This window comes from Podarcis vaucheri, assembly GCF_965113315.1.
Source record: "Podarcis vaucheri genome assembly, chromosome: 8".
NCBI classification, from domain to species: domain Eukaryota; kingdom Metazoa; phylum Chordata; class Lepidosauria; order Squamata; family Lacertidae; genus Podarcis; species Podarcis vaucheri.
The window spans coordinates 83,711,782-83,724,178 of record NC_138766.1 but is presented as its reverse complement, the minus strand read 5'-3'; the positions used below and the strand labels follow the sequence as shown (position 1 = coordinate 83,724,178).

Genomic DNA, 12,397 nt, shown 5'->3' with positions numbered 1-12,397 from the left:
CAAGTTGGGGATGCTTGGGATGAAGGAACAGGGTGCTAGATATCTGCTCATATCTCCAAGGAAGTCTTGGGTATCAGAAGTAGCACTGAAAGGTAAAGGGACCCCCGACCATTAGGTCTAGTCGTGGCCGACTATGGGGTTGTGATGCTCATCTCGCTTTATTGGCTGAGGGAGCTGGCGTACAACTTCCGGGTCATGTGGCCAGCATGACTAAGCCGCTTCTGGCGAACCAGAGCACCGCACGGAAACACCGTTTACCTTCCCGCTGGGGCGGTACCTATTTATCTTCTTGCACTTTGACGTGCTTTCGAACTGCTAGGTTGGCAGAAGCAGGGACCGAGCAACGGGAGCTCACCCTGTCGTGGGGATTCGAACTGCCGATCTTCTGATCGGCAAGCCCTAGGCTCTGTGGTTTAACCCACAGCTCCACCCACGTCCCTCAAAACTAAAGTAAGGTGCTTACTAAAGTAAGGTGCTATTAGGGACAGGGATGGAGAACCCTCTGGGTGCTGATGGACTCCAACTCCTATCCACCCCAGGCAGCATGGCCCAATGGTCACAGGTGATGGGAGTCCCAACAACCTCTGCAGGGGCATCAGTCCCATGCCCAATGCTGAGAACAAACTTCGCAAAATACCACCTGATCTGGAAAGGTCATGTGTGCAAAAAAATCATATTTCCCCTGAAGAAATATGATAACTTGTTTGCAAGTGACAAGCCCGTTCTTTGGTAATTCGGAGTCAAGAGATTCCGCAAAGGGAGATAACTCTACCACAGGTGAGAAAGTTCGGTGTAATTGGACCTCGCATGTGGGGTGGGGTGGAATTATCAGCCGGTGAAGACCTTTAATGTCAGTTTAAATTGTAATTTAAAAGGCAAGCGAACATACGGTGCTTGTTGGGCTCAGCTGCCTACTTGAAATTCTCCAAGAGCAACTTTCTTGTCCGTTGCAATCCCGCTCAGGGAAGAAAAAGAGGATTTATAATGACTTTGTTCAAGCCTTATTTCATACATGCTGCGTGATCCAAACGAGAGCTATCATTCTGAGTTAGCAACGAAAGCTACACATTGACAATTTTATGGCCGACTGCAAATAATTATAAGGATTTGCTCTTCCACAGCTTCATTCAAGTCCACGAACACACTCCCAACACGTTTTAAAAGTGTTTTATTAGTGGCTTTTCAGTCTACTGGATTCATTACATTAGGATTCGTTTTTACTTTATCTGCAACCTGAATATAAACTTCTGCAAGTTTCCTCACACTAGTATAGTAGGAACACAGGAAGTGACCTTATACCAGGTCCTGGTCTTTATTTCTTTTTTAAATTAGTTTTATTAAAAGATTCCCCCCCCCCCCGTAATACAAAACATATTGGTTTGTGAACTTTGCCTTGGAAGCAGAACAAACAAATAAACAAGGAAAAGTACATACAACGTCTCCCCTTTCAATTCATAAGAGTCTTTTCCCCCCACAGTTTTTTTACATTCAGTATGAGACAATGTTGTCATAGCCATTGGGGGAAGTTCTATGGGAGTATAAGGTTTGCTGAGGAAACAAAAAGAAATCAAAGTCCGTGTCAGGCAGAAAGCATTCAGGACCATGGACAACTCCAGTTGGCCCTGCTGAGATGTTTCCTCAGCAATGAGGAGCCCAATGAAGCCTTATATAGGATGAGAAGTGTGTTAGGCTCTCTCTGGAAGATCTGCCAGGATAGCTATAGAGACCTCACCTCTCCTTTTTTTGGTAGCATTTGGCTTATGTGATATGAACATTATGTGGTACGGACATATTCCACTGCCTCTTTGGAGCCTTCGTTGGCTCCTGATACATTTCTGGGCCCAATCCAAATTACAGTGGTACCTTGGTTTAAGAACAGCTTGGTTAATGAACAACATGGATTAAGAATGCTGCAAACCCGGAAGTAGGTGTTTTGGTTTGTGAACTTTGCCTTGGAAGCAGAACACTGTTCCGCTTCCTGTCGAGTGTGCTCCATTTATAAATTGGGTCCCCCGCTGCTATGGGAAAGCACGCTTTGGTTTAAGAACAGACTTCTGGTATGGATTAAGTTCGTAAACCAAAGTACCACTGTATTGGTTTTGAACTAAAAAGTCCTGTACAGATTGGGGCCTCAACAGCTAAAGGATTGTCTCTTCCCATAAATACATACCTGAGCCCTACAATCACTTACAGAGGCCCTGCTCTATGTGCCTCCTCATGATAAAATTTGCAACAAGGAAAATGACCTCCAGCATCCAGCTGTGGAACGCTTGCCTCAAAAAGATGCCCACATTCGTGTGAGGTCTTTATTCTCCCAGGCTTTAAAATGCCATTTTAACACCGTTTTAATGTAATTTAATCATTCTACTGGTATTAATTATTTGAGTCTCTGCTGGCATGTTCTGACTGGTGGAGGGTTTTGATTCTCTGCGTTGTGGTTTCCATGAGTGCTGGCGGTTATTAGGGGCAGTGTCGCGATGGTTAAGATTAAGAGATGAGGTTAAAGGTAAAGGTAAAGGGACCCCTGACCATTAGGTCCAGTCGTGGCCAACTCTGGGGTTGCGGCGCTCATCTTGCTTTACTGGCCAAGAGAGCCGGCGTACAGCTTCCAGGTCATGTGGCCAGCATGACTAAGCCGCTTCTGGCGAACTAGAGCAGCGCAAGTCACTAAAATTCAGAAACTATAATTTCTGAATTCTAGTTGTTAAACTAGAATTCAGAAAAAGAACCACAAAAGGGTAAAGCAGGCATCCCCAACCTTTGGCCCTCCGAACTACAATTCCCATCATCCCTGACCACTGTCCTGTTAGCTAGGGATCATGGGAGTTGTAGGCCAAAACATCTGGAAGGCCGCAAGTTGGGGATGCCTGGGATGAAGGAACAGGGTGCTAGATATCTGCTCATATCTCCAAGGAAGGCTTGGGTATCAGAAGTAGCACTAAAAGGTAAAGGGACCCCCGACCATTAGGTCTAGTCGTGGCCGACTCTGGGGTTGTGATACTCATCTCGCTTTATTGGCTGAGGGAGCCGGCGTACAACTTCCGGGTCATGTGGCCAGCATGACTAAGCCGCTTCTGGCGAACCAGAGCAGAGCACAGAAACACCATTAACCTCCCCACCGGAGTGGTACCTATTTATCTACTTGCACTTTGACGTGCTTTCGAACTGCTAGGTTGGCAGGAGCAGGGACCGAGCAATGGGAGCTCACTCCGTCGTGGGGATTCGAACCACCGACCTTCTGATCAGCAAAAAGAGCACAATTTATTTAGAAAGCTTAAAAAGGTCCCCTAGGAAGGTGAGGAAAAAACTGCTGGATGAGATTAGCCCAACAGTGAGGGAGCTACCACTGAAAAGGTTCTCTAATCAGGGACATTTGAAGTATGGCCTCTGAAGAGAATCGTAAGGTTTGGGTATTCATATGAAGGGAAAGCAATTGTTTGGGTCATGTTGCTCCAAGCCATTTTTCAGCGTGACAGAATTTGAGGTAAGGGTGGTGAGATATAAATTTAATAAGAAACAAACATTGGCATTTAGGCCTGCCTCAGTGCAATTCACGTGCAATTCACTTAAGTACCGTAAACAAGGCCTCAGAAAGATCATTCTTACCTTTCTTTTGTGCAAAAAAAACCACCAAAAAACCACCCATATTTTCACTAGAGGGAGCTAAAGACCAGAGTAACAACTTCATTGTACAGGAACACAAACAATATTTCGGTTTTCTCTTCTAACATTTGTGCCTTAGTTCATTTGTGCAAGATCCATTTCACAGATATATGTTTAAGATATAAAATAAATAGGATGGTAAATCATGCATTCAAATAAATCCAAAATAGTCCTTCTAGCTGAGCACATTTCCCACTGCAGCAAAAGCATCAAAGAATATTGTGGCATTTTAAAGACTAGAGTCCCATTCATTTGTTAACACCGTAGCCTCAGGCTAGATAGACTAAAATTAACAAACAGGAAGAATTCCTTTAATATTGATGGTTCTACTCTGTGTAGGACTTAGTTGGCTGCAAGCATTGCTCTCTAAAGGTGCCATAAGACTCTTGTTGTTTGAGGTTTCACATGATACATTATCTTAAAATCGAGATGCAATAATTATTTGCGCGCAAGTCACTAAAAGGACATGAGCAAACTGCAGGGTGAAACATACATAATCCATCTTACTTTATTCATTTGTGAATTTCCTCAGCGGTAAGTCAGTACACTGCTGTTTGAGGTATTTTATAACTGCATGTACCCTTAACAACGTCTGCTTTCCAAAGCTACATTCAGAATTCTAGCTCCGGAGATTAAAAACGCCGACACATGACCCACAGCAGTTTATTTTAGGAAAAGAGATTGCCATAAGATGAATGTTTATGAATAGAAACAGTGTTTCAGATGGAAGGCTGACACTGGAGACAATTTGAATCAGAAACGAATTGAGTGAGGACGCCTAGGCCCCTGCAGCTGACAGGAGGGTGGGGAGCACCTGAAAATCTGTCAGAACTTTCTGGAATAATCTGTGCTGCAGCTCCAGCCATCTCGAACGTGAGATCGGAAACAGGACTGAGGCGAATGCAATATGCTTACATAGATTGCTTCCTTCAGGAAACAAACTATTTGTGATAAAAACACATCCTCTAACATTTCTCCAATGAAAATAGGTATATCCTATTCCATAATAATAATAATAATAATAATAATAATAATAATAATAATAATACCCTGCCCATCTGATTGGGTTGCCGCAGCCACTCTGGGCAACCTCCATTATATAAAAACATAACAAAATAATAAACATTTAAAACAGGGGCTAGCAAACTTTTTCAGCAGGGGGCCGGTCCACTGTCCCTCAGACCTTGTGGGGGGCCAGACTATATTTTGAAGGGGAAAAAATGAACGAATTCCTATGACCCACAAATAACCTAGAGATGCATTTTAAATAAAAGCACACATTCTACTCATGTAAAAATACCAGGCAAGCCCCACAAATAACCTAGAGATGCATTTTAAATAAAAGGGCACATTCTACTCATGTAAAAACACGCTGATTCCTGGACCGTCCGCGGGCCAGATTTAGAAGGCAATTGGGCCAGATCCGGCCCCCGGGCCTCAGTTTCCCTAAACATGATTAAAAAGCTTCCCTATACAGGGCTGCCTTCACATGTCTTCTAAAGGTTGTATAATTACTTATCTCCTTGGCTCTGGGGTCGTATAACTCTGTACCCTCCAACATTTCTCCGATGAAAACAGGGACGTCCCAAGGAAAAGTGGGGTATTCTGGGATCAAATCAGAAACCGGGACAGCTTCTGTAAATCCAGGACTGTCCCTGGAAAATAGGGACACTTGCGAGGGTTTGTAAAAAGGTTTCTCGGCTTGGTGATAAAGACCCATTTAAGGCGGGTGCAATGGTAGCAAAACATAGGTTTGAGATTTCCCCCTCCTCCTATATAATCTTGACAGTCTGGAATATGCACACTGCAGAATTAAATGGTGAGAATGCTGAGGTGGCTACGGAAGAGTGGATAGTGTTATTGCAGACTATGGGGCAACCATTTTGAACAGGGACAGACAGCTACAACTTCACAATATACCGTATTTTTCGCTCTATAAGACGCACCAGACCACAAGGCGCACCTAGTTTTTGGAGGAGGAAAACAAGGGGGGGGGATATTCTGAATCTCAGAAGCCAGAACAGCAAGAGGGATCGCTGCGCAGTGAAAGCAGCAATCCCTCTTGCTGTTCTGGCTTCTGGGATAGCTGCACAGCCTGCATTCGCTCCATAAGACGCACACACATTTCCCCTTACTTTTTAGGAGGGGAAAAGTGAGTCTTATAGAGCAAAAAATACGGTATATATATTTTCTGGTGTCACAAAAAAGTAATAATCATGACATACATTGAACTAGAGAGGCAAAAGTGGGGGGAACCAGGCTATCAGGCAGCCATTTTGGACAGCATCTGCTCTGTCAGGGCAATGCCAACTTTGACTGCAACGTGAAAAACATTTAGGGATGAATTGAGGTCATGTGAATCAGACTGTCAACAAGGGACATTGCGGGGCAGGCTGGTGACTCATTTCCTGTGGGGAAGGAGCAGAAAAACCTGGGCTCCCCCCTTCTCCTCTGACAAGCCCTCAGTTGATCTCGAGTAGAGGCTTCAAATGAAAGCAGTTCATGGAAATTTTCAAGGCAATTTAGCTTCTGACTCCTCTCCTCTAAGGAGAAGCGAGTACAACAGTCAGCCAGCTGTTTTGACAAGGATACAATCTCAATTAAGAAACATACATCTGGCAAGTCTAGAACTTCCATGAAAAATATCTGAGAATTTAAGGGACTGCCTTGTCCCATATTTCCCTGCCCAGAAACTCTGCTCCTCAGATGGGGCATTGACAAGAGTCATTGCGTACACCAGAGGACGGCTGAGTATTACTAGCAAATTGGCCTTTTTGTGTTGCAGTTCCAGCCTTCTTGAATTAGTTACAAGCTGAAATTAGGCAGGAATTTAGCATCCTAATATTCAGGCAGCTTCTTTGAGAAGGTTTTTTTCCTGGTATGTAGCCCAATCAACTTATGGAATATTCATTGTACCATCGCAGCAACGAATTTATTGCTTTTAGTTTACCGAGTCAGTAATCTGTTGGATCTGATTGAACACCATTTTATTAGCTTTGGGCTGCAAAGCTGTTTACAATCCTGCAAACAGACGCTCATTTTAGACCTCCCTGTGAGTGGGCAGAGGTGAACAAGCCAGGATGCCAGAACTGGACCAAGGAAGAGGACTTGAAGCAAATATGCACACAGTGCCAGATTTATGTATAAGCTAAACAAGCTATAGCTTAGGGGCCCACTCTCTTGGGGCCCCCCCAAAAAAAATGTAAAAGAAAAAAACACCTGGATGTACATTTCCAAAATATAAGATAAAAAACAAATAAAATAAAACCTACATACAGCAACAGTGTTTTGTGTTGTGTAGGCTCCTATGATTTAAGTAATGTTAAGCCTGCTAGCCTGCTCCCTAAAATATCACTGGTTTGCTCATTTCTATATAGAGGGTGCCTACATTCTGCAGGGACTGGTTGCATGGGGACATGGGCAAATGGCTTCAGATACCTATTAGGTCCATAAATTACCATATAGCATATATTCAACACATACAAAAAGTGACAATTTGTTGTTGACAAAGGACAGCTGGACATATAAAGGGTCCCATTACCTTCAGTAACTTAGGGCCTCATCAAACCTAAATCCGGCCCTGTACACATATCTGGTTACTTACTCATTTTGTACTTCTGGATCCTCGTGGTAAGAATGACACATGGCACTGAACTGGGAAACAAAGAAGTCATAGCGCCTGTGGTATGAAGGAGTATCTTCCTCAATGTTTGCAAATTTAACAAACTATGGAAATCAGAAGGAAGAGAATACAAGATTGGTTTATGGTCAGAGGTAATACTTGAAAGAGATAACAGTCTATTGCCAACTTTCCTGGCTTAAAGCATACGTCCCTTGTGGTGTTACACTGAAAGACCAAGATCAACTTGGATGTGCACTTAATCAGAGGCGGCTACCAAACTTGTTTTTCTTAACTTTGTTACAGGCACAGGGCAGCCAGATCTGTGTGAACTTTGTTTTACCAGCCCCCTAAAATCTTGAAGTTAAGATGTGAAAACTTCGCTTTGAAAGTCACCACGTTAAATTCAGCCTTTCCATAAATATCCAAGCAAGGTTCTACTTTCAGGGAGCAAATTATCTCTGCGCACATTCTTAGAAATATCAAGTTTACTTTATTTCCAGTGAATGTACCTTCTGCTGTAGCCAAGGCACGAGGCCAATTTGAAACCCGATTCACTGAAAAGTTAGGAATTGAAAATAATTTATGATATCTCAGAATAGCTCTTTCCTCCTTATGCCTGTAGAATCTTTTGTGTTGCTATGGAGAAGGCTTGCACAGATTTTAGAACTACATCATATCACCTGAGGAGAATGAAACTCAAAATACATCCATTTTCAACATTTGCTAGAGCTAGGGAGGACCTATAATGTGTTTAATGCACGTATTATATCCAACCTATTTGAGGGACAGGCATTTCTTCCCTCTTGCTCAACAAAAGTTCACCTGAAATAGGGATTGGCAAATTTGGCTTCTCTCGGGTACTCATTTTTTTTTCAGTCTTAAGTTCAGTTCTCATGGAAATTCACCAGCCTTTCAGTGCTAATTTCTCAGAAAAAAGGCAGCCAAAATTATTAAGGAGAGAGAGCAACTCCCCTGTAAGATAAGGCTGCAGCACTAAGGACTTTTTAAAGTTTAGAGAAAACAAGAACAAGAGGTGACATGACAGAGATGTATAAAATTATGTATGGCATTTTTAGAGAAAAAAGTTCTTCTCCTTCTCTCAAAACACTAGATCTTGTAGCCATCCAATAAAGATGAATGTTGGAGGATTAAAGACAGATAAAAGAAATTATTTGTTCATAGTTAAACTGTGGAACACCAACAAGAGATAGAGGGTGCCATTCAGGACATGCAATTGGGCAAATCTCCAGGGCCAGACGGACTGACTTCCAGATATTACAAATCTTTAAAGGAATGGCTGATACAACCGTTAAAGGAAGTTTGTAACGAGATCTTAGAGGGAAAAAAGGCACCCGAATCGTGGAAAGAAGCATATATCTCACTCATACCAAAGACAGAGACTGAAAAGACTCAACTGAAGAACTACCGCCCAATTTCGTTACTGAATGTGGATTATAAAATTTTTGCAGACATTTTAGCAAAAAGATTTAAAAGAGTACTGATGGAGAAGATTCACAGAGATCAAGCAGGCTTTCTCCCAAAAAGACACCTCTCAGACAATGTTAGGAATATAATAGACATTTTGGAAAAGTTAGAGGTGAACATAAATACTAAAGCAGTTTTGATATTTGTGGATGCGGAGAAAGCCTTTGACAATATTTCGTGGAGTTTTATGAAAAAGAATCTTCATGGGATGGGGGTAGGACAAGGATTTGAGAATGGTATGGGTGCAATATATTCCGAACAAAAAGCTAAGTTGATTGTAAACAATGTAATAACTGAGGAACTTAAGATAGAAAAAGGAACACGACAGGGGTGCCCAATTTCCCCATTGCTTTTTATTTCGGTCCTGGAGGTGCTGCTGAACATGATTAGAGACGACCAGCAGGTTAAAGGTGTAAAGGTCGGAACCAAACACTATAAGTTAAGAGCGTTCGCAGATGACCTTGTTTTGACCTTGCAGGAGCCAAACACTAGTACAAAAAGAGTGTTGGAAATAATCCAACAATTTGGACAGGTAGCTGGATTTAAATTGAATAAACAAAAAACTAAAGTCTTAGGGAAAAACCTAACAGATATGGAAAAGAATAAGTTTCAAGAAGAGACAGGTCTGACGGTGGTTAAGAAGGTGAAATATCTAGGGGTTAATTTAACATCTAAAAACTTGAATCTGTATAAGGACAATTATGAAAAATGTTGGTCAGAAATTAAAAAAGATTTAGAAATATGGTCAAATCTGAGATTGTCAATGTTAGGCCGAATTGCAGTGATTAAGATGAATGTACTGCCTAGAATGTTATTTTTATTTCAAACTTTGCAGATTATTGACAAGATGGACTGTTTCAAGAGGTGGCAGAAAGACATTGCGAAATTTGTCTGGCAGGGCAAAAAGCCCAGAATAAAATATAAAATTTTAACAGATGCAAAAGAAAGAGGGGGATTTGCCCTGCCGGACTTAAAATTGTATTATGAAGCAGCAGCATTCTGCTGGCTGAAAGAGTGGATGCTCCTCGAGAATACAGATATCTTGGACTTAGAAGGTTTCAATAATGCATTTGGCTGGCATGCATATCTATGGTATGACAAAATCAAAGTGCATAGTGCCTTTAAAAATCATATTGTAAGGAAAGCGTTGTTTAATGTTTGGATGAGATATAAAGATCTGTTGGAAAACAAAACCCCTAGATGGTTGTCACCCTTAGAGGCTAAGGCCCACAAGAAAGTTAATATGGAGGTCGGATGGCCAAAGTATTGTGAGATCTTAGAACAGGATGGAGAGAAACTGAAATTAAAGAGCCATGAAAAATTAAAACCCAAAGTACAAGATTGGCTCCACTATTATCAAATAATGGAGGTTTTTAAACAAGACAGGAAAATTGGCTTCCAGGTGGAAAAATCAAAACTTGAGACAGAATTGTTAGAACCCAATACTAAGAATTTGTCAAGAATGTATAACTTGCTGTTGAAATGGAATACACAAGACGAAACAGTTAAATCAGTTATGATTAAGTGGGCACAGGACATTGGTCATAATATTATGTCTGCTGACTGGGAAAGGTTGTGGAACACTGGTATTAAATTTACGGCATGTAGTGCTTTAAAGGAAAATGTGATGAAAATGGTTTATAGGTGGTACATGACCCCAGTTAAGCTAGCAAAAATTTACCATTTGCCTGATAACAAATGTTGGAAATGTAAGGAAACTGAAGGTACTTTTTATCATCTTTGGTGGACATGCCCGAAGATTAAGGTTTTCTGGGAGATGATATATAATGAAATGAAAAAGGTATTTAAATATACCTTCCTTAAGAAACCAGAGGCCTTTCTCTTGGGCATTGTCGGCCAACTGGTGCCAAAAAAGGATAGAACTTTTTTCATGTATGCAACAACAGCAGCAAGAATACTGATCGCAAAGTATTGGAAGACACAAGATTTACCCACCTTGGAAGAATGGCAGATGAAAGTGATTGACTATATGACATTGGCGGAAATGACGAGCAGAATTCGTGACCAGGGAAAGGAGACTGCGGAAGAAGACTGGAAGAAATTTAAGATTTATCTTAAGAACTATTATAAACTTGATGAAGTTTAGAATGTCGAGATTTTACAGAGAGAAAGGGTTGCAGTAATATAAGATTAGATTAAGAAAGGACTATGATGAATTAGGATGGGAAAAAACATTTATAAGTTGCTATAAAATTTGGACATGAGGATGCAGAAAGGGGAGGTATGGGGAAGTCCGAGGAAAGAAGTTTATGAAAGGACATTTTGAAAATATATTTGTTTGTTTGTCTGTTTTTTTTTATGTTTGTTTGTTATAAAAACTCTTGTAAAACCAATAAAAATTTTATATATATAAAAAAAAAAATAAACTGTGGAACACCCTCCCACAAGACGTAGGGAAAGCCACCAACTCGGATGGCTTTAAAAGATGATTGGGCAAATTCATGGAGCCATGATGGCAATGCTCTGCTTCCACAAATTTCCCACAGGGATCTGGGTGGCCACTCTGAGAACAAGGATGATGGAACAGGTGAACCACGGGCTCGTCTTATAGTCTCCTAATGTACACATACTTGCGTGAAATTTTGCCTGATATACAAAGCAATTTCCCTTAATATATACTTATGTTATCTTCAGCAATATATTCATTTATATGCACACTTTATAATAATAATTTATTATTTGTACCCTGCCCATCTGGCTGGGTTTCCCCAAGCCACTCTGGGCAGCTTCCAACAAAGATTAAAAATACATCAAAATGTCACACATTAAAAACTTCCCTGAACAGGGCTGCCTTCAGATGTCTTCTAAAATTCAGATAGATGGGAGGACGTTCCACAGGGTGGGCACCACCACCGAGAAGGCCCTCTGCCTGGTTCCCTGTAGCTTTGCTTCTCGCAGTGAGGGAAGTGACAGAAGGCCCTCAGCGCTAGACCTCAGTGTCCGGGCAGAATGATGGGGGTGGAGACGCTCCTTCAGGTATACTGGACTGAGGCCGTTTAGGGCTTTAAAGGCCAGCACCAACACTTTGAATTGTGCTCGGAAACATACTTTACCTGTGTATATGTATTTTTGCACACATAACTTAAGCGCTGCAAAATTCGGAGAAGTGCAAATTTCAGAGGCGGGCGGGTTCATGTACTGTTTTGAAATTAGGTAAATCCACCTTTAAATGTGAACTCCATTGGAGTTCTCCATTGTCCTTAGTCATCTCTGCCTGCCTGCTAGGGGATATCAAACTGTAAGGATGCTTCCCCCTTTCGTTACAGGCATCAGAAGAGGAACTGAAAGTGTTTACGCTGCTCCCGCGGTCCCTGCTCAGCTGAACTTTGGTTTACTCACTGAATTGGTCCCCAGAACTTGCAGCTTTGGCTCTCCAGACTCCAGCAGCTTAGCTACCATATGAAGGAAGCTCTCGACAAACGGTTTGATGCTCTGCGAGCGGCAGGCCATCAGAAGCTGGTCCAGGGCTTCCATGGCAATTAAAACGTATCTGAGAGAACAGGCAAGCAAAGATCCACAGGTGTCAGGCGCCGCATGCACTCAGGAAAACAAATAAGCTATATTTGTCTGTTCCTATGCATATTTATCTGAAAGGAAGTCCTGCTA

At 41.8% G+C, this 12,397-nt stretch overlaps 1 protein-coding gene across 3 annotated transcripts in view; it reads right to left on the bottom strand.

The window, feature by feature from the left end:
• The window catches only part of EFR3A (EFR3 homolog A), a 79,738-nt gene that overhangs the window by 39,777 nt on the left and 27,564 nt on the right, over positions 1-12,397 (bottom strand). For all 3 annotated transcript variants that reach the window (XM_082235580.1, XM_082235579.1, XM_082235578.1), the window contains exons 5-6: positions 12,131-12,281; positions 7,268-7,389 (exon numbers count right to left, since the gene is read on the bottom strand). In XM_082235580.1, the coding sequence (XP_082091706.1) occupies positions 7,268-7,389; positions 12,131-12,281 (273 nt within the window). The remainder of the gene's footprint in view (positions 1-7,267; positions 7,390-12,130; positions 12,282-12,397) is intronic.